At 37.1% G+C, this 23,189-nt stretch overlaps 1 protein-coding gene across 1 annotated transcript in view; it reads left to right on the top strand.

The window, feature by feature from the left end:
• Nucleotides 1-22,884, top strand: part of WASF1 (WASP family member 1) — a 31,896-nt gene extending 9,012 nt beyond the window's left edge. The window contains exons 3-9 of the mRNA XM_082047891.1: nucleotides 6,714-6,848; nucleotides 14,397-14,550; nucleotides 15,185-15,302; nucleotides 16,128-16,300; nucleotides 18,434-18,613; nucleotides 19,913-20,550; nucleotides 22,022-22,884. Of these exons, the coding sequence (XP_081904017.1) occupies nucleotides 6,714-6,848; nucleotides 14,397-14,550; nucleotides 15,185-15,302; nucleotides 16,128-16,300; nucleotides 18,434-18,613; nucleotides 19,913-20,550; nucleotides 22,022-22,179 (1,556 nt within the window). The 3' untranslated portion in view covers nucleotides 22,180-22,884. The remainder of the gene's footprint in view (nucleotides 1-6,713; nucleotides 6,849-14,396; nucleotides 14,551-15,184; nucleotides 15,303-16,127; nucleotides 16,301-18,433; nucleotides 18,614-19,912; nucleotides 20,551-22,021) is intronic.
• Nucleotides 22,885-23,189: the final 305 nt, after the last annotated feature.

Below are 23,189 nucleotides of genomic sequence, written 5' to 3' on the forward strand. Positions count from 1 at the left end.
TTTCAGAGACCCCCATCCTCTGAAAGACTTCTCTCTAATTTCTTGATGTTGGCTTCCCTGCAGCAGTGTTGTCAATGTCATGCTGTTTCATCTCCACCTCAAATGATAGTGAGGAGGTGAACAACTGGTCAGTAATTTTTCACTGAAAATAACCGTGTCTTAGCAGAACAAATCTTATGTGACATTAATTCCTTACCCACATAGAGCAGTGAATTCAGGTGATATTAAAGAAGAAAAGGAAGAGCAAGACTTCCATGTGAAAGGATCTTCAGGTCTTGTGCCTTCAACACTTTGCTTTATAAAGGGACCCTGGTTATATATTGTTGGTGGCTTATGTAAATAGTTATCCTGAAAGATTATTTTCTAATACATACAATATATTGTGTAGGAAGGAACCATTCAGTGGTGAATAATGTAATTTTGCATAGTGTAAGTATATTGGGAAGAGATTGTGCAGTAGGACATGAGGCAGGTTTTATGTCTGCTTTTGTTCTATGCTTTTATTTTTTTAGAAAATGTACTGGACAAAAACATTATTTAGTAAGTGGGATTGAAATAATAGAAATCAAGCAATGATAGCAGATAGATGTAAAACAGACTGAATGCTTAGCTTATTCTTTCTGATATTTTATCAATTTCTACATCTTTAAAAAAAATCAAATTGCCAAACCTTTATTTTTAAACTTTAATAATATTTTTGTATGTTTCAATATATGAACATATTTATTGTTTTAATAGTAAAGTAAAATTAAATAACGTGAAATTTTATTATATAACACCTCATCATACATTACATTTTATGTTGTCATGACATATTTAATGTATTAAATATTTTTATAATTTAATTCCAGTGATGTGTGTTGTATTAGATTTTGTTTCCGCATGTTAATCCCACCCCTCTTCCATCTGCTGAGCAACACTGAACAATTGTCTGATTTTGATTGTCCCACTTGATGCATCTGGCATCAGCCTGTCGTCTTGAATTTCCAAAAATGATGTTGCTTTATGGCATTGAGCACATAAGGTGCTCAATTTATTTATCAAAATAGTTACTTATCATTAGAGCGTGGTTCCTAGAGGCTGCTGATGCCACAACCGATCTGCAGGATGCTGTTTCAGTGTCAGGTGCAGTTGGAGGGTTCGAAACTCTTTTTCTTTAAAAATGGAAAAGGATGGTAAAGAGGTGGCTTCTTGTGCAAGTCCTGCTGCAGGACTCGTGTCCCACTCCTTGTCCGAGAGCCTGTAACTAAATCTCATGGTAACTGATCTAGTGTTGCAAAATGATTAATTTAAATGCCTTTTCGTTAAGGTTTGCTAATGGACGCAGCATAGAGAATACAGTAGTTCATGTGAATTTAAGGACTGGAGTTTTGAGGGTACTGTTAATTTCTGCCCTAATGCTCCAGCATGTTAGTGTGGTTTTAGGAATTTAGACACCACGATATATAAGACATATATCTCTTTGCCACACTTTGTTTAATTAGCCTGAAGTACGGTTCAGAACCTTATGGGGTGATTGTAGTTAACTTCAGTTCACCTGCTATGTACCAGGTTGCTCAGAATAAGACAAAAATAACCTTTTACCTTAGTATCCCTTCATATTAGTGTATCAGATAGTTAGAAAATATCCATTTGTGCACAGAAGCCAACTCTGGGCAAATGTTTAAGAAATTATGGGGGGAAATTAGGAGATAAAACAAATTAACGGAAACAAATGGTTAAAGAAGAGAACTGTAAAACTCCTCATTTGCTTTTTCAGATTTTATAAGCAATTATACAGTTAACTGCCATGGTAATGAACAGAAGTGGTTGCCACATATTTTGTTGGTTTTAATTTTAAAAAATGAGGAAGACTGTGACCAGAATTATTTCAATTCTGATTTCAGCTAGTAGCTACTAGCTAGTATTCTATTTTCAGCTCATAGGTCTGTTTTAAATGTCAGGCAAGTAGTTGTTCAATAAAGTCTCTCAACACACACTCATGTTGTTGGGGGAGAAGGGGCAACATGTCACTTCCAAGACTTTTTATTTGGCTGTCACAAAAAAGGACATTGACTGACGCCAGAGGGAGCTGCCTTCCTGGATCCCTTCCTACTGAAGGGTTAATTGTGCAGAGAGCTCTCTGCGGTGAGCGAAAAAATTGTGAAAAGAATAATAAAAGTGAATAATACATTCCTTATTTAAAAATAAATAATTATGTATCTAGTGGAGTGCCTCAAGGGTCAGTACTGGGGCCAGTATTATTCAATATGTTCATCAATTATTTGGATGAGGGAATAGAGTGCACTGTCTGCAAGTTTGCTGATGACATGAAGCTTGGAGGAGTGGCTGACACGCCAGAAGGCTGTGCTGCCATCCAGCGAGAATTGGACAGGCTGGAGAGTTGGGCAGGGAAAAATTTAATGAAATATAACAAGGGAAAGTGTAGGGTCTTGCATCTGGGTAGGAACAACCTCAGGTTCCTGTATAAATTAGGGAATGACTTATTAGAGAGCAATGTAGTGGAAAGGGACTTGGGCGTCCTGGTGGACAGCAGGATGACCATGAGCCAGCACTGTGCCCTTGTGGCCAGGAAGGCCAATGGCATCCTGGGGTGCATTAGAAGGGGGGTGGTTAGTACATCAACAGAGGTTCTCTTTCCCCTCTACTCTGCCCTGGTGAGACCACATCTGGAATATTGTGTCCTGTTCTGGGCCCCTCAGTTCCAGAAGGACAGGGAACTGCTGGAGAGAGTCCAGCGCAGGGCAACAAAGATGATTAAGGGAGTGGAGCATCTCCCTTATGAGGAAAGGCTGAGGGAGCTGGGGCTCTTTAGTCTGGAGAAGAGGAGACTGAGGGGTGACCTCATTAATGTTTATAAATATGTAAAGGGTGAGTGTCACGAGGAGGGAGCCAGGCTCTTCTCTGTGACAACCGACGATAGGACAAGGGGTAATGGGTTCAAACTGGAACATGAGAGGTTCCACTTAAATTTGAGAAGAAACTTCTTCTCAAAGAGGGTAACAGAACACTGGAACAGGCTTCCCAGGGAGGTTGTGGAGTCTCCTTCTCTGGAGACGTTCAAAACCCACCTGGACACATTCCTGTGTAACCTCATCTAGCTGTTCCTGCTCCAGCAGGGGGATTGGACTAGATGATCTTTCGAGGTCCCTTCCAATCCCTAACATTCTGTGATTTTATTTAAACTAAAACAACTTGTGCTTTGTTAATAAAAATAAATGCCAATCTGATGGACCGAGATGACCAGCCAGCAATATTGGAGGGAATATGACTTGCCTTTTGAAAATGACAAATTTTTGTATATTTCTGGTCCACTAAGCAAGTTTTGCAAATACAGTAAAAATAAGCTTTTCACAGATGTTAAAATAATTTATTTGCAGAAGTCTATAATTATTTATATTTAGTCATTTAATTTAATAGGCAAACAAGATCACTGGTCTTTCTAATCCGGTATTATGTATCCAGCTGTGACCAAGATCCTAAGGCATTATTATTTTAACTGTCATACTCATCTGTCGTTCTCTTTATTGTATTGCATGAAATAAGAGCAGAGTTTTTCATCAAGCAGTCCTGTAATGATGTAAATTTTCTGAAGTGTATGTAATCCTTCAGAATATTCATTCTATAGAATGGAATTAATTTTGATTCCTTACTCTTCTAACATATCACCCATAAAATAGGTAGAATGAGATCACCTTTGTTCACTGATTTATGAATGTTGTACACACATATACATTCGCACATATAACTTCCCTTCAAAAGAGTACTATGCTTCACTAAAAGCAAACATTTTGCTTTGCTTGAAAAAGCATTTAGTTAAATATACTTCAGGCTAAATAAAGAGGCTGCCAACAGTCACGTAGGTAGAGACATTATGGTTGGTGTACCACTTGAAACGCAACACATTGTTTTTAATGTATTTCCCATTTGAGGATTAGTGTTCATAAGCACAGGCAAATTATTCTGTGCAATATGTTTGTGGTTGTATGCAACATAATGAAAAGATTTTTGAGACAAGAGTATTTGCAATTGGAGCTCATTAATGAAGTACATGAATTATAAGCCTGATGAAATGATACAGATAAAACAACCTTAGCCTTAAAATACACCTACAAAAGGGAAGTTGTTGGATTTGAAAGTCCTGCAATTCACTGTTTTTTCTATACATGGCATTTTACACTTGGTTTTAATTTTAATTTGCATGCCTCTGAATATTTATGAGAGTTGTCTAATTGAATATCTGAATATGTTATCTGAAATTCATTACATTTGTAGTAAATGGATATTACAAGTTTAGTAATCTTGCTCTTAGTGGATCACATTTTTAAGTAATTTCCCTTGCTTCAGGTACAGGTTAAAACACATAAATTTTTCAGAGTTTTAAGACATATGTTAGGAAGTCTTACGTTAGGCCAGTTGCCAGCTAAGTTGACTTCACTAACTTTCCGTCTCTGTTTTACTGTGGATTGGTACTTAAGGACAAAGATTCTAAGAATGGCTGCAGCTTTGATCTGCATCTCACTGTGGCTCATAGCAGATGGTCCAAAGTTGTAGAGCAAGCCAATCATGGACAGTACTCCTGCTGATCTCTCAACCTCCAACTCGTTCCAGCATGGAAGCCTCTTCAGCCAGCTGGGGTTTCTGTGTACTTAGTACTGCTCAGTGTGTTTCTTTTCCCTGACCTTGTATTGTTGGCAAAATTCAATCTTTTCTTTTTCAGATCATATACGGATATCTTGAATAGAATAGGTCCCAGTACAAAAGCCTGTGAAAACTCACCTTTCTCAACTGTGAAGACTAGTTATTTATCGCTATCCTGTTTTGTACCTTTTGAGGAATTATGTATTCATGCCATGTCTTTTTTTATGTCCTGGTTGTTAAGTTTCTTTAGAAAGCTTTGATTAGGGATTTTCAAAACTCTCTTGGAAATGTAACTAGATAATAGCTCTCCATCTGTGTGCTTATAAATCCTTCAGAGATGTTACTTTACTAAAGCTGTGTTGTTTCTTCTCCACCAAGTCATCCAGGTGACTGCTAATTCAGCTCTTCTTAATGATTTATACTCATTTGTCTGGATGTCAGGCTTACAGGCCTGTGGCTCTCAAGATGTACCATGAAAAAAATGTTGAAGCTTACTGTTATGCTTGCCACCTTTCAGTGTGTATTAAGGAGATATACAAATTGTTACTAATATTTTCATGGTCATTTTGTTGATTTAGTTCTACAATTTTTATGTAGCCCCTTTGGTTTCTTTGAGCCTCCCACAAAGAGTTCTGGCATGAGGGTCTCACCAGTTCCTTTCACTGAACACTAGTGGAAAATGTTAATTTAGCTTGCATGTAGTGATCTTATCTCCTGCGAGTACTCATTTACATCTTCATTACCAGTTGGCTCTACAGACTCCCTGGCAGACTTTCTGGCTGCTTATGGCTTTGAAGGAATATTTATTAGTTTGCTAGTTGTTCCTCAGGCTAATTTTTTTTTTGTTTATGATTAATATGCCAGAATTTATGATACTTTCTATTTTTTTCATTTGTACATTTCTTCTGTTATCCCCCTTTATAGTCTGTTGTTTATATCCCTGCTGGTTTTCTATTGCTATTACCTAAGTCTTAATAAATGGTCTGTGCTGGTCTTATGCTTACTACCTAGTATATTTAAGTAGTTTCCATAGTACCTGTAGGGATTTCATTTTCGTCCTTTTGATGTCTTTAAGTGTCCTCATTTTTACATATACTTCCAGATTTATTGTGCACCAAAGGCAAATTTTTCATAACTATACTTTCCCGCTGTACCTGTCAGAACTTGTGTGCAAACCAGATAGCTAGAAATTGGTGAGATTTATACTTCCAAAACCAACGAGAGTGCGCAAACAGCACATGGATTACATGCGCACAGTATGGTAGAAAGTTTAAAAAGCTATCACATGATATTTCAGAAATGTGGCTACAAATTTTGTTAGGTAGCCTGGTCGGTTTTTTCAGTGGCATTATCCAAGTACTCAAGTTGAGTCTGGGCAGCGTTAGAAGCACCACACAGAGTACTCTGTCTGTAGAAGAGAAAGTCATTACTGATCCTTTTCTCTTGATACCTGAATCTCCTGGTCTTTTGGACTAATTGTGTGATGTCCGTTGAAGTGAACAAAGGAGATTATTATTTTATTTCAGTGTAAATTTGTCAGTTACTAGAATTTTCATCCTTCAAAGTAGAATTTATTATTTTAGTGTGTATTTTTGAATAGACTGGTTCTAATTAACCTATATCTGATCCTTCATTTTCGAAATGTCCCCTGAGCTGTAGGAGTAGAAACTGTACTTCATTTTGAGAAATGTTGAGATAAATTTCACTTGGAAAGATTAGTTATTGCTCAAACAAGAACAGCTTCAGATGCTGGAAATCATCCTTTTATACGTATCCAAGAAACTAAACAGTCTAGTTCCTTGCATATCAGCATAGTTAAATCAATTTATACCAGTTGAATATCTGTCCTGTAATGTATTAAATAATTTCATGTCTAATAAAGTACAAATTAAATATTTAACTTTAATTTACTTTTCTGAAGCATTTTTAATGAGCTCAGGAAGTACAGGTTGTTACAAGTGATACTCATGCATCATCAATTTAATTATTTAAACAAAATAGAAATCTTTCTCAAGGCAAATTCATTTGGCTGTCTTGTGATATGCTTGATTTTTTTCTTTTCCCTATTTCAGGTAAATACGCTGAAGATATATTTGGTGAACTTTTCAATGAAGCACACAGTTTCTCATTTAGAGTCAACTCCTTACAAGAACGTGTAGATCGCTTATCTGTCAGTGTTACACAACTCGATCCAAAGGAAGAGGAATGTAAGTTAACTCCTGCATTGAAGATTTCTTATTTTGTCATCCATACACCAATGATACGTGAAATGGAAATAATAATAGTTTCAATTATAGTTATAAAACTGCAGAGCAAAGCATCATAAGAGAGAGGTCCCTTTCTGTTTCTGCTACAGGCTTCTTTTATAGCCTTGAGCAGCTTTCTGAGCTCAACATTTTCATGGTTACTGAATATTACTGTTACCAATGAATTTACATAAAAATGGCCACAGGAGTATGTGTCTCTTCAGCAGTATTACATATTAGTGCTAATAAGAATAATAATATGTAATACTGTGTGAATGCTTGAGGATAAGTCTTTACTCTTTTTTTAACCCTTCTGCTATTTCCCATTGAATGTAACCATTTGTCCAAGTAGAGTTTTTGCATTTAACTTTTTACTGTCTCGCTGTCTGTATGAAGTTATAGCTGTACAGCTTAATTTATTGATACTATATATCCCGTTGGATTCTTCCTAAATAGCTTTAAGTACTGTAAATATTGGTTAACACTGAGAAAACAAGTACTTCCAAAAGCCAATAGGGTATGTCTCATGCCTATAAGATAGAATTTGTATGGGATTTAAGTGATACATAGGCTTTGTGATGACTGTAGGAACACTGGCCACCTAATATGTAAACGCTATGAAGCTTTTTGCCTTCCTGGATATCTGTTGGTTACAGGTGAAATTATGCAAGCTCTTGTTAACCCCAAGAGTTTTAGGGTATTCTAGACTATACGTCTAAGACCTAGAAAGCACAGCACATACTATCATGAAAAGTAACTTCAGATTACTAGTGGGATCCAATTTTGAAGTATAGAAAGGTATTTCAGTTCTGAATGTCTAGGTATAATAGTTGTGTGTCATTCAGGAAATATGAAGTGTCAAATTGGGAGCGTGGTCATCAGGCTGTGTTCTGTTACCAATGTTGAAATTTCACTAATAGTGAAATTAAGCTAAGGAAGTTTTGATTCTTTACTTTGCGTGACATTAATTTTAGAGAAGGTTTCAAAAGGCAGCTGTTCACAGCTACTGGTAGATGTTCTATGAAATCATGACTTGCCTAGGGGAATTGTTATATTAATGGGATTTTCCGGGTCTCTTGACAACTGAGCATAAACCATACACGTGCGCCTCTTTTTCCAATAAAATACTGTATTTACTGTGGTTGGATAATGACAAAAATCCTTTCTGTGTACAGTAACAAATTGTCAGCAATTGTAATCTCTTAAGAGCTGTAATACTCCAGAGTGTTAATGTCATTTTTGCATTTACCCTTGAGACCTCAGTTTTTGTTTAAATCAGAGTGGGATACATGTTGATATGACATATCTAGTGTGGCAGCCATTCACATTTCAGGAAAATCGAGGGACTATTTTAAGTCATTGAGTTAAAGCATATCAGGATGTTACAGGATAGCAAGATGCAAAACTGTACTTTCTTGTGTAAATGGCCTTTGACAAGCTTGGCTGTAGGTTTCAAATAGCCATAACGATTTGATGTTAGAGAATTGCTAGCAATATTTTTAAATAGTATGTAGTCCTAAATGTACAAGATCTATAACTTTTCACAGTACTATATATGCCATAGCATTTGCTAAGCTGTATAGCTAAAGAAAGGGGCAGACGCCACAATTAAAGAAAACAGGGCTGAAAAGAGGTCCAGCGTGGTCAAGTGTGGCTCAAATCTGATACCCTAGATTGGTCTCTCACGCCGTAGAATAGCAGTGACTGCTAGTACTTCAGAGGAACATATGCAGTCCTCAGTGTCAGGAACTATTTAATAACTGTTTTTATTAACCTAAGAATATCCAGTCCTTGAGCCATACTCAGTGTTCCTTATTCAGAAACATCTGCCCAGAATGAGTCACCAGGTGAGGACAAAGGAGACGAGAGGAAATTCAATATTTCCTTAAAAATTAGGGATCAGGAAACTGTTTCTCCTCTAGTATGCTGGTTTGGGCTTGAAATTTAGAAGTTGATCACAAATACTTTTGTTTTAGTCCTGATCTGGGCTAAATAGCTGGACGATGCTAACGCATGAAAGCATGGGGAAAACATTTGGATTTACCTTTCTTGCCTTTCTTAACCCTCTATGCAAGAATTAAGCAAATTTCAGTACTTTCGCTCAGCTAACAGCATGTGTAAAATAGGCTATACTTGTAAAATGAGTCTCATTTGCTAGTTCTTTGCCAGCAGGCAGTGATGGAAGATTTAATGTGTTCCTTTGGGCCTGTGCTATTACACAAGAGGAAGAAATTAAGATTCATTTAAAGCTAAGTGGCATGAACAAAACCAGCCCAAGTCAGATTCATTGAACGAGGTGCAGATACTTGATAAGGTGTTTCTGGTAGAGTCACAGTAATAAAAAGCTCTGAATTTTTTTAATCATCTGTGTGTTTTTTAATTTTGAAGTGTTACAATATCTCTGTGAAGGAATAAAACCAGATTAAACCAAGGTTAGTATTGTGTCCTGAAGGAACTAACTCGTGGTTCACAGTTTTTCTGTCACAGAATAATTGCTATTGACTTGGTTTGGTTTGATTTCTTGCACTGTCTTCAAATTCTTGATTTCACAGAATTATTAATTTCACATTGCAACTGATTTTTTACATACTTTATTCTTTCTACATACATGTGTTTTTTCCCCTCAGAAGAGATAGTCATTCAGAAGTTTGAGAGATCTGAGGTTTTCCTGTAGGCAATAAAGGTGGCACCTGTCGGGGAAGAAACCTGAAAAGCTTGTCAGTTAATTGTGCTCTGTGTACTTGTGAACATGGGAGGCTGGGTCAGCTTTCAAATCAGGATACTCAGCCTATTGTGAGACTTAGAAGGGAGGGAGGTAAATCCCATTTTAAGGGCAGCTCACTTACCAACTCTACCCTCTGAAGAGGAATTTGGTGACTTGTGTATAAATGTAATCAACATTAAGAACAGGGAACACATGAACCATTGGGTCATGACCTCCACATGTAATATGTTAACGTGGAGAATAAAATTATTGTCAATTCATTACTAAGAATTTTTAGCCCCAAAGTCAAAGAAAGAAAGAGGCTGTTAAATTAAATTAAAGAAGGTCACTTTTTCTGGCACATCTGCACTTAACTGAATGTTGGAGTTGTGTGTGTCTCCCTCTTGAAGATATCTGCAGGTGGGCTGAGCTCCAACTGCTCTCCCTGCTTTTTCTTCCAATTTTCTTAGCCCTTCATTCAATTTATGGATTATTTAGTAAGTCAGTCAGTTTTAAATTAATACTGTCCAAGGCTTAATAGTTCAGTGGTAAAGCTGTGATGTTGCATAATTTTTATTTTGTGTATAAAAAGAAGGATCTTGGCACAATGTCATTCACTAAATAATGTGTAAGTTTTGTCAAGACTCACCAGCAGATTCAGTGCTTGGTGCAGCTGGGAGATCCAGGGCTCCCTGGTTCTACACACTGCATTTTCTGAGTCCTCTTAAAGCGATTGCTCTAAGATTTACATCTTCTCTTTATTTACCTGTAGTAGTTAAGCTATATACATTCTCTATCCAAAGAGTGCTTGAGCTTTTTTGGATTTTTTTTCAATCAATATTTCAGAAAATTTGAATTTCTTCTGTTGGGGACAAAGCAAGGGAGAGTAGTTACTGTTCTGCAGAGCAGTCTCTGTGCTTAGCAACTCATCAACCTGCAGTGACCTGTCAGAAGTATTGTGACGGCAGAGAAACGCAATATGTGTATGATGCTAGGAATTGTTGGAGTGGATAATCATTAAAAAAATAAAATGTGTAAAGTAGAAATCAGACTTCAAGAGTGCAGCATCTTTAGGAACTGAATCACACAAATCTTCATCTGAAGAGAATTTTCACCCCTCCATTAACTGCCTTTAGTTGGAATCCTATGCCTAAGCTGTTCATTTGATATTTTCACGCTTTTATCCCTACGCTTTTTGAATCTCTGGGTAAGATTTTAAACATAGAAGAATTGCAGGCAACTGAGTCCATTGATCTGTGTGTCATTTCCCATAGTCATTCAGTTCTCCAAGGAGTCATAGCTGTTGCATTCAAGAGTTCATGGTCTTAGAAGCTGTCAGGATTAAATTCTGCAGAAAGCACTGAGAGAGCAAGCTTTTAATAGATATTGTTTGTTTATTTACCACCTTTAGAAGAACAGTATTTTGTGTCCTAGAACCTCTTCATGAATCATACATTGGAGTGAGTTTAAAAGACTAAAAAAAAATGTAGTAGCAGGTTTTTTTTCTTCTGATGAGGTAAAATAAAATTTAATATTTAATATCTTTGAAATGTAAAAGTAGCTACTTTCCGTCAGTACGCTGATGTGCTCCATACTTGACTTTTACTACAAATTGGAGATTCCAGTTTAATGGGAGGTAAAATGTTATTATGTATTTATATTACTGATGTGTGCTTTTATTTCTTTTGTAGTTCAGCCCAAAAGAAACGCAGTTATTATATCTTATTAGAGTGCAATTTAAATACCTTTTTTTCCCAGTTTGTTGTTGATTACAAATAAAAATCAACTCTTTTCTCTTTTTCAAAACCAAATGTACAAAAGTTTGACAGTTTAGCTTTCTGACAGAAACAATTTTTAATTATGTGGAAAATATTATGGTGTACAGAAAGTTAGACTGGCTGATGTAATAGTTCTTTTTGTACAATCTGAACAACAGACACAGTACAGATAAACTGGCATTTGTTCACATTATTGAATGAACATTTAACTTAAATTGGGAACATGCCCAATGTTTAGGGAAATTATTTGAGCCCCTATTTTTTTGTTTATTGCAGTAAACACAAGATGGACTTTCAGGAAAATGTATGAAATTTAGGATCTTGGGCTATATGAGGGTTCTGGTGCTAGTTAGGAATTAGCCAACTGGAAGCTTAAAATTATCAGCATCAAATCCCTGCAGCATTTCAACTCCTCCTTCCGTGTCTCGTCTCTTCTCACACTTGAATTCATGCGCCCGATTTGTCTGACCTGTCCTCTTGCTGTGCCGATTTGTCAATCAGCCAAAGCTAAGTGGCTGGGTGACCAGCCAGGTTTTCGTGTGTTCTTCCCCCTGAGGTGACAAACCACCCAGGGCCTCTGTTTCTCAGCCAGCTGGCAAGCGAAACAAGTGGCTTTGGAAGCCAAACTGTGCAGAGCCCAGGATTACACTGCGCTTGCAACATGGGATTTACCTGATCCCTGTTGTAGGCCAGTTATATCAATGTCATGATTTGTCATGAAATGTCAGTATTTTGTGTGCCATGTCCTTTCATTTCCTTAGTAACGTTGCCCTATTCAGTCAGTTTTTTTGAATAGTGGCTTGCTTTTCAGTGGATGCTGGTCATTGGATATCAGTGCAGGAAATGCTGTTAGCTGCACAGGGTATGTTTTCTATGAAGACCTTTGCTGTGTAGCTTAGTTTTAGAGAGAAAGTAATCCATGCTTATTGTTGGGTATTGATTGATTATCCTCAGGTATGTTATCCCCTTGTACATGTTTACAAAACATGGAGTTTTATACAAGAAAATGGATATTATTAATTAGCCTGGCTGTATTTGCTCACTGAAGAGATTAAGGAATGCTAATAAAGAGTTTATAGGAGAATATACCTCTCAATAATATGGTATCACATACTCTTTGAGCACTTTAATATTAAATATCTTTATTTATTTATTGCAATAAATTCCTTTAGAATGTGCACAGGTTCAAAGAGAAGTATACTAACTTTTATTTTTGTTGGTGTAGTCTCCAGTGACAGGCAGTTTAAAGACTTGCAGGATTGCCAAGTGACTCTGAACAAATACGTTTGGTGAGATTTGTGAAACCAACAACCCAAAGAAAAAAACAGATGAAGCATAGAAGAATCTAAGCCTAGGTTTTTAGATGAGCTAAACCCCAGTTCTAATTGTGGACTTTTGCCAGCAAATAACAACCTGTACTTCATGACAGGTACACATTATATATGGTTATTTATGAGTGCAAAAACACCTGCAGAAATTGAGACTCCTAGCTGACAGTCATACATTATAATACTTCCTTCGCACACTTAAAAAGGCTTCTGAGAAGCTAATTAAAGGTATCAAAAAGAATAAAATACACTATAATGAAATAGAACGTAAAGGTAAAAAGGAGGAAACTTCTCCAGGAACACACAACCTTGCCAACTGTAATACATTTCAAAAGCCAAACTGAAAATCAGATAAATCCCATCTTTGGCCTCACAAAGGATGCTGCCAATATGCTTAGGTAAGAAGATAGAACATTCCAGGAGCTGCAAGCCCACTGGAAAAAGTCCTGCTTTCTGCCCCTTTGTGATCATACAATAGAAGTCCAGTTCTGCATGTGTGTATGTACATATGTGTACACTTGTATGTGTTAGAGGAACCAGAGTAAAATGGAGCTTTCCAAGCCCCTAGTGATATGGGGGTGAAGGGAGGCTCCTCTCAAGTAGAGGGGCACTACTATCACCCTGTTTGTATAAAATAAACATAATCATTTATAGATAAAATGCATATGCTGTCTTTGCCAGCATGTCTTAAAACGGTCTTTTTCCAGTATTGTTTGTGATTTAAAACCAAAAAAAAAAAAAAAACCCCAACGGCTGCTGTACCTAATGAAAGTCTAACACTGGCTGGAAAGTTAGTCTGGAGGCACACCTGGACTTCACAGATGTATGATAATAACTGAAGATCAGGGAGGGAAAGAAATATGAAACTGAACAGGTACACTGTTTCCAGATTTAAAAGTGCAAGTTTCATCAGTTGTAGTCACTTTTCCATTAATCTTTTTATAAGTTTTAATGATTGTGAAAAAGGATATATGGGCTTCAATAGCAGTAAGTCAATATATTTCAAATCACTATTTAATCTGTTGTGTTCACCTGATGTTATTTTCCTTTGAATCTTGCGTAAGGATAATTGAACATTCCTAACTACTGCACTTAAAAAAAGGTGTCGCACCTGAAGTAAACTGGAAAGTCTCATATTGATTAAACAGTCTGATTAAAAAGCAACACTCCACTAGTTACATGTGTTGGAAGACGGTATCACCTCCTATTAGAACTCACTGATATCAGTAGCATAAGCTTAAGGGATCTGCTGGTTTAGCACCTTAGTGGAACTGCAGCCTACATGGAAGGAATGCAAAGTTTGGTTTGCTCATACTACAAAGGTAAAATCTATACCTCAAGAGAGGAAGTAGTTTTTTAGTACCAAAAGATACTTCTGAACTACAAAATGATGTTTTATAGCTACAGTAATCAATTTGTTGAACTGCTTTGGAGAGACAGAGTTCTGATCTCTGTCCAGGTGAGCAAAAATTTCCTGCAAAAGTAAATAGAGGGTAATGTGCTAGAACATCGCAAGCATGTTTTTCACATAATCTGACAATATCTTGCCATGGCATAGTGCTGGATGAATTTATATTTGCTGTAAAATGCATAAGATACTGGTAGTAATGCTTAATTCTAGCCAGCATTAAGCAATTCCAGATTAATCCAAATAAACTATCTTTGGTGAGGTTTTTTTAATGGCGATATCCCCTTTCAGTGTCACTGCAGGACATTACGATGAGGAAAGCTTTCCGGAGTTCCACAATTCAAGATCAACAGCTGTTTGACCGCAAAACTCTGCCTATTCCTTTGCAAGAAACCTATGACATTTGTGAACAGCCTCCTCCACTTAACATTCTCACCCCTTACAGGTTAGTAAAATAAAATTAATCAAAACCAATTTCTAGTTTATTTTATGTAATAGAGATGCTATATCCAGGCACCTTGCTCATGTTGAGTAGCACTTGAATATTTAAGAAGCCACACTAGAAAACTGTGATGCTGCTGGAGGAATACAGGCAGCAGAAGATACTATAAGCATTGAAACTTTACTCCACTTTACTCAAATTTTACCTTAGTGTAGCTAGCATTGGTAAGAAAAAGCCATTTTTATTATCTGTACTCATTAAATGGAGATGACTGTTTTTTGCTGTCCCAAAGTCAATTTGAATCAGTACTTGAACATGAGCAGCCACACAAATTTGGTCATTATTTTAAAAGCAAGATGTGAGGCATTGGAATGGGAGTTCCCTGATTTATGATACACTTTTTTACCTACAGCTTGTGTTAAAGTTACTTTTCTATGATTAGGACCTTGAATACAAGGAAAGATAGTAAAGGATGATGACACAGGAGGTCAATATTCATATTTTTAATGTTCTTTAGTAAAATATTTCTGAGTCTGAGATACTAGATATTCCTTAAAATGCCTTTCCTTTGCCTTACTGTTTGGATTCATGTGTTGTCAAATAAATAGTATGCCCTGTTTGTGTCACTATATTTCAGGGATGATGGAAAGGAGGGTTTGAAGTTTTACACCAATCCTTCATACTTCTTTGATCTATGGAAGGAAAAAATGTTGCAGGACACAGAGGACAAAAGAAAAGAAAAGAGGAAGCAGAAGGTATATACGTTAGCTTTATATAGCTTTTGGTTGTTTTTTTTTTCCTGCAAAGGGTTTACTTGCAGTTATGGTGCTTTTTTGGTTATGCAATTAATAACAGGCCAGACTTTACAGAGTCCTTTTTATTCAGCTAAAACTACTTGTATTCATTCAATTCCATCAACTTTAACAAATAAATATTTAATAAGAGCAATAATAATAATTAAACAATATAGCAGAGCCTAGAGCTTTCATGCTATCTTAATGTAACTAACAGCAGATTTGCCAAGACTTGTACTTCTTCTAAGAATGACTCAAAAGGGAGAAAAAAGGAAGAATACAGCAAAAATAAAGAATTTCACTGGGACATTTTTTTATAATACAACATTCTGGCAATCTTAGAGGTGAAAAAGCTTGAATGACTTTCTAATGGATATGTTTAAGCTAGAAGGAAATTAGTTGGAGTAGAGCACTTTGTATTTTCTTAAAATTAAACGAACTTTTTTGAAAAGGTAATGTTACTTCTTTATTTCACCATTTTCCTGTGTATTTTGTACATAGAGACAGTAAATATAAGTGTCAGATTCATAATTTCATTTCAGCCTTAGAATAAAAGGCTACTTATACAGTTATTTTTCTCTGTATTATTCAGCTAATTATCCACAAGACTGAAGTTTCTGCCTCCTGGAAGTCTTTTTGGTTTATGTATCATATTTAGACCGAAAGTGAATTTTTCTTGCACTTGTGTTAGGATTGGTTTTTGTTATTTTGTGGCTGATGTTTAAGTGCAACTAATTAAAAATCATTGTCTTAGTTGTCAGTTTTGTTTGCACCACTCTCCCACAGCAGAAAAATCTAGATCGCCCTCATGAACCAGAAAAAGTGCCAAGGGCACCTCATGACAGACGGCGAGAGTGGCAGAAGTTAGCCCAAGGTCCGGAGCTCGCAGAAGATGATGCTAACCTCTTACATAAGCACATTGAAGTTGCTAATGGCCCAGCTTCACATTTTGAATCAAGGTTTCTTTTCATTTTTTTTCTATCATTTATTAACTGCAGATTTTCATACTACATACTGAACATGCTTGAGAAATGGTAAACGATGCGATGCTACTGCTCTTCATGAAATGCACTGGGAATCATTGATTTAGGTCAATCAAAACTCAGTTTTCAAATACTTAGTGTGTCCTTAGAGGACTAGTTATGATCTTGTGATTTTTAAGAGTAGTGTGTGTCCTTGGAATTCATTGTATCCTTGAGGATGTGTTGTCATCTGCAACTTGAACACCTTGAAGGTGCAGTGTCACTGCTGCAAGCTGGCACCCAGGTGTGTCATTGCATTCCAGTCTTGACCTACAAAATCCCTGTTATTCCGGTCTCTTTATTTTTCTTAAGCAGACATTGCCACGACTATATGGTGGGTATGTTGTGAACAAATGTCCACTTGGAACTCAGACGAGATCGCTGAGCTTCTCTTTACTCTTGAACAAATCCAATATTTGATTGATGGTTTTGGTTATAGTCTATTACAAAGTCTAAGCTGTTGGATTCTCATTTCACAGCACGTACTTACTGGTGGCTAAAAGTAGTATTTCACACGGTAAACACCTGCTGTGTTTATGCCTCTGGTGTTTGTGAAAGACCAGCTGAGAAACTTCTGACAGAAAATAGGGCTGACAACTAATATTAGGAGTTCTGCTGATGTGCTTTTGGGGGGTTGGTTTGTTTGTTGTTGTTTTTTAATTAAAAAGCATTCCTTGTCCTCCAAAAAACAGTTATTTTTTTTTCCAGTTAACAGGCCAGAAACACCATAAAAGAGCATTTTGTTTAGCTTTGTAAAGCCTTCAAACAAACTCAATAGTGGCTGTGGATAATTATAAAAACTGTAGGAGACAGTGTTCTCTGTCTGAAAGATGGAAAAACCTGTTTGTAGAAAACTTAGTTCTCTGAATTTAGAAACTAAAAAGGGTATTGGTGCATTTCAGCCAGTGGGATAAAACTCAGGTTATGGTGTTTAGCATTTTTCTGGGAATGACTTTGTAGTATCTTCTCTTTGTAAACTGTGTCAAGTTGTTGGCAGAAACATCTGCTTTCCTGCTGTCCTTCTCCTGTGGTCTCCGTCAGATTCCACATTAGACACGCTTGTTGCAGGACTCCTTTTGTATCCAGGACCCTGGCCCGAACATACAGCATCTCAGTACCCATAATGCAATTATGAATAATGCTGTAGTGCTTGGGAGCGCTACGTGTGCAAAGCCTGTCATTCAGATACAGAACAGCGCCGTGCTTTTGAATGGCAGAGTAAGACTTCACTCCCAAAGAATTTAATAGGTTAGATATTAATAGTTAGATACTAGAGTGGTGGCAGTATGTGGAAGACATAGAGTACTGCTTGTTGGAAAATGCTCTGCAAACATATTTCCTCTGAATTTAATAGTGAATTTTTTAAAAATATTTCATTGAGTAGTTAATTAAAATTTCCTAACTGATCAGCTCCTTAAGGTGTGTCTAAAGTTACCATTAACAAGGAAGGTGAATCATTCTAAACTGTAGTTATCGTTATTTACTGCTACTACTCAATGTAGATATTTAGATCATCTTTCTTATGTCTGTTGTATGGCTACAAAGTATTAGGTCTAAAGTAGTCGATTCTCTCTATATATTGAAATATCGATCCTCTAACAGAAGTTCAGCTAAATTATTCAGCTGTAAATTCTACTGTTCTAACATCTGTGGATGTTTCATGAATGTTATAAAAGAATATGTTTGCATACATGTAGGGACTGAGGAGCAGAAACGATTACTGAGTATAACGTTCTTTTCATAATATACGCTTGTATATGTGTACTTCTGATTGTATTGCTATATTTACTTAACTCAAAATAATGTGACTAATAAACACTAAGATCACACACATGCTGTAGAAATTGTCTGATATACCTGTCAAAAGCATTAAACCCTTGAGCTGCTAGAAGCAATGGTATGGAAAGTGAGATAAATTATTAAAAAGCCATGAAGTACAATATGTAACATCGGTGCAGTGAAAATACTTTAATTCAGAAATCAAACTGAAGTATAGAACATTGGCTGAGGGCACTAATACTTAGTTTTACTAAAGCTTATGTTGGATTATTTTTCACTATTTTCCTACAGATCTCAAGCATATGTGGACCATATGGATGGATCATACTCGCTTTCTGCATTGCCGTATAGCCAGATGTCTGAGCTTCTGAACAGAGCCGAGGAGCGAGTGTTGGTCAGACCACATGAACCACCACCGCCACCTCCAATGCATGGAGCCGGAGATATGAAACCTGTGCCTCCTTCTGTTAGGTACGGAGTCGTCAAGCCACATGCAGATTTATTGGAGCGTTTTGGTCTCCCACCCTCCTTAGTAGTCCACTAGTATTATTACCATGCAGCCCAGGAGCACACAGGGGTTGGAATCTAAACCGAGGAGGGTGCCACTGTGGAGACAGACCTCACCTTGCTGTTAATATTGTGACTATGTTGCCTTCAGCATTAAATGGCAAGACAAATAACTGTATGGAAGATCTTTCTGTGAAACATATTGGAATCTTGGGATTTAGCTTTGGAATTTTTGAATTTTGGAAATCTGAAATTTGCACTACTGAGCTGTGTTTCAGCCTACATGAAAGGAAAGTCAGCTGTCAAAACTATATATTCATTGCATTTGCTAAATTACAACTGCTTTTCCTTTCTTTTTCTTTTTTTTTTTTTTTTTTTAAAGTATTATTCCCCCTAGTGGTTTTGTTTTTTATTTCTCTATGCCTTTCCAGCTCTGGACACATACTTGAAGTATTTTCCAGATTGAGGCTCTGGATGTCACTCCCCCGTTGTTTTATACCCAAAATCTTACTTTATGGTCAGGTACATGCAACTTGGATTAGAGGACAGTAAATTCAGACACAGTTGTTGCATCAGCATGATGTTACTCTCTTGGAAAAGAATGTCTTTTTACTGTTCAGGAGATTATACACAGAAATGCATAACTCTTTAGATTAATTTTCCACAACTGCTGAAAGAAATTCTCTAATGGTCTTTCAGGAAAATAATGTTACTGCTCCCTTTTGTTTTCTTCAGTTCACCTATTCATTGCACTGCAGTGAGTATCTAGCGTGTAAATATACCTCTCTGTACACAGAGCTGATGTCTTTTGTTATTGGCATCACTCACCTGGTCATCAGACTTTTAAATACTTACTTCAAATGTAACTCATCCTCATTGCTTGTACTGTTTTTTGTTTTGTTTTGTTTTTAAAATTCTGTGAGTTGAAGCAGTTGACCAACTGCTAGTTCCCTTACTTCAGAAAAATAATGAGTTTACTTAGGGATGGGAGGGGGGAATTATAAAAGCATTAGGAAACCTTTGATACAGATGTGGGTAAACTCAATAGCTGAACTTGAGCAAAGGTCTTTTGGCAGAGTGATCCATACCCCACACTGAAAATGAAATTTCCTTGTATATGAGGTATGAATACCTCGAAATCATCATAGTACATAATGCTCTTTAGTACCCAGCATTCAATATTCTTAAGTTGCAGATATGAATCTATTAATATTTTTCCACTCTCCAGCTCTAATCACTTTTTTCTGTTATTGGATATTTCAGTTCTACTACTGGCTTGGTAGAAAATCGTCCTCAGTCTCCAGCAACAGGCAGAACACCAGTGTTTGTGAGCCCCACTCCTCCTCCTCCCCCACCACCACCTCTTCCGTCTGCTTTGTCAACTTCATCATTAAGAGCCGCGATGACTTCCACTCCTCCACCCCCAGTCCCACCGCCCCCACCCCCTCCCACAGCTGCTCTGCAGGCCCCAGCTGTGCCACCTCCACCAGCTCCTCTTCAAATAGCTCCTGGAGTCCTACATCCAGCTCCACCTCCCATCGCTCCTCCCCTGGCACAACCCTCTCCTCCTGTCGCTAGAGCTGCCCCCGTGTGCGAAGCTGTACCCATTCACCCAGTTCCTCCTCAAGCTGAAGTACAGGGACTTCCTCCACCACCCCCACCTCCTCCCTTGCCTCCTCCTGGCATTCGACCCTCCTCTCCTGTCACGGTTGCATCCCTTTCTCACCCTCCCCCTGTTCTGCACCCTCCTCCCACCACCATCGTCCCTGGCCCCCATGCCCCGCTAATGCCTCCATCTCCACCATCCCAAGTGGTTCCTGCTCCTGAACCCAAGCGCCATCCTTCAACTCTTCCTGTCATCAGCGATGCTAGAAGTGTTCTGCTGGAAGCAATACGGAAAGGTAATGTTTGGCTCTTCAGGGTCAAAAAAGCATGGTCTCAGAGACTTGCTGCACATTAGCTTTGAGAGATGGAACATTTCTCTTGTGTAAGAAGTTAGTTTAGAGGAATGCATCTTAAATTTGTTTCTGCTTTCTGTTCTCTACAGCTTATGCATTGCCAAGTAGACAGATTTTGTCAATTGGTAACTGCACTTATCAGATGTCTAGTTTGGATGGCACAACTGGTTCTCTGTGAAAGTTAGACTTTTTTAAAAAAAAGTACACGTGTTTATAGATTATATGTGGAGATTCTCTCTTCTTTTTTTACCTGAAAATATAGCTATTTCTGCTAACCTACAGGTTGTGTAGAAGACAACCCCTTTTTTTTTTTTTTCATAGACTGTTAGATAAAAGCAGAACACATCAATTGACATGGGGATTTTGATCACGTACCAGTGTATTACAACAACATATGAATGACATTCAGAAATCATTGCTTAAGGCTTAAACCTGTTAAGCGCCTAATCTTGACGAGTCTCAACGTAGCAGCGGAGCAGCTTTATATCACCTGGTGCCCCCGGCAGAGGTGCAGGGCGGCATTTTCCAGTGATACTATGATACTGTAATGTCAGTAGACAGGCTATAACACTAACTCAAAATCTTTTTTAAGCATCTATATGCACAGGAATTGATAACATCATTGAATCTAAAGAAGTATCAACAGCAGTTGAGTACAACAGTGGTGCGTGAGCATTAGTAGAGACTGTCAGCAAAATAAAACTAATATATGGTATAGGTTAGGTGATTCCTGAAAATGCTTTTGATCAAGCCTTGCATGAGAAATAAAGGCTTAAATTACTGCAGCTTAAATTCCAGCCGAGGACCTGTGCTCATGTTGCCTGTCAGTTGACAACAGAGAATATTAAGTACAGGATGTAGATTGTATTTACACTCTGTCAGTCTGTGATATCATAAAACCAAAATATGTAATCTTTGTCATGTTTTCAACAAAGTTACTGGATTTAACTTAGTCATACTATCGGTATGTGTCGTTTTTCCTTTGTGTTTAATCTTTAAGTAATACTTTATCCCGAAACAGAATTTTACATGATCAAAACTGAGTTACAAGAAATCTTGTTAGGATATTCAAGTAGCTATAGCTTTTGATTCAGACCATGAACAGAGAGTATAACAATTGTTTGGAAACACAAGTAGTAAAATAGCTTAATCACTACGGTGGTACTAAAAATGTGGGTGTGTTTTTAATTGGAAATCAGAAGTGAGATATTATAGTAGAAAGACTGGTGATGTAGCCTGCCATTGCAATTCTAACATTCCTCTCTTCAAAAACCTAATGGAAAACTTGTGTCTGAGGAGGACAGTGTCCTCAGCCTTCATTTCTGCTTGCGAACCATTTTGCGAATCATTACCTAAATACTTCCAATAATTATAAAGGAGGAGAATAACATGTTTGTGATTTGATGTTCTTTAGGTATTCAACTACGCAAAGTCGAAGAGCAACGTGAACAAGAAGCTAAGCATGAGCGCATCGAGAACGATGTTGCTACTATACTTTCTCGTCGCATTGCTGTGGAATACAGCGATTCAGAAGATGACTCAGAATTCGATGAAGTGGATTGGTTAGAGTAGAACTATTACACTGCTGTACACTGCAAAATTGAATGCTAATGTCCATTGTGGTGCTTGTTCTTTGAAAGTTGGATGGTCATTTCTAGTGTTTTTTGTATTCTTTTCTTTACATGATTAATCCATGTTTTTCTACTTTTCAGTTTACAAAAAGCTCCTAGTGCATCTTTGAAACTAAATGTTTTACGGTGGCTTTTCTTACACATCCTTTTGAAAGAACATTCTTTGTTTCAATAGACCACTAAGTATTAAGCATGGGCAGCTGTTGGTAGAGTAGCAGTTTCAATTTTTTGGCATCTCTTAACTGTGCACTTTGTGAATTTTAAGTTAATGAAGGCAACTGAGATTGACATTCCAAGGGCAGCTGTATGTACTAATGAGCCTTATTCCACTTCTGATCATGTTTTAAAACATTAAACCTAGCTATCAAGATACCACTGCCTCAGTTACGTCTGTACACTAAAAGTACATATAGTTAGCAGCACTGAACACACTGAAAGGAAAACAGATATTTTGGGGGTTTTATTATTGTTTTATTGTTGTTTTTAAATAATTATGGCCTTATTTGAATGTTTAGAGATTCCCTTTCCCTTCCTTCCTCCCAGGTACATATTGTGTGGTACTATTTTTGCCTGCATAATAAAAGTTTAATTTTTTTTTTCCTTGTGAAATCTTTTGACTTAAACATGCTGTGTAACTTATGTAACTGTTAAAATAAGTTTGATTTAATAAATGGTTCATTTTAAATGTTCCTGGTTGTTGCTTTTTCAGGGAAGTTTACTTTTCAATGGTATATTTGAGGGATACTTGGATTTCAAATATTTAATCTGTCGTCTAAAAAGTTACAGTATATATTCTGCATTTGATATAAGGACCCGTACTAAATAAGAAAGTATGTCATCATCAAATGACATCTATATGCATGTCTACCAAAAAAATCTGAAATCTTACTGTGATCCATTAGTTTAAAAAAAAATGTTTGTGGCTTATATGATCTAGGTTTTAAAAACAAA

Source organism: Streptopelia decaocto (assembly GCF_964273445.1).
Source record: "Streptopelia decaocto genome assembly, chromosome: 3".
In the NCBI taxonomy this organism is placed as follows: domain Eukaryota; kingdom Metazoa; phylum Chordata; class Aves; order Columbiformes; family Columbidae; genus Streptopelia; species Streptopelia decaocto.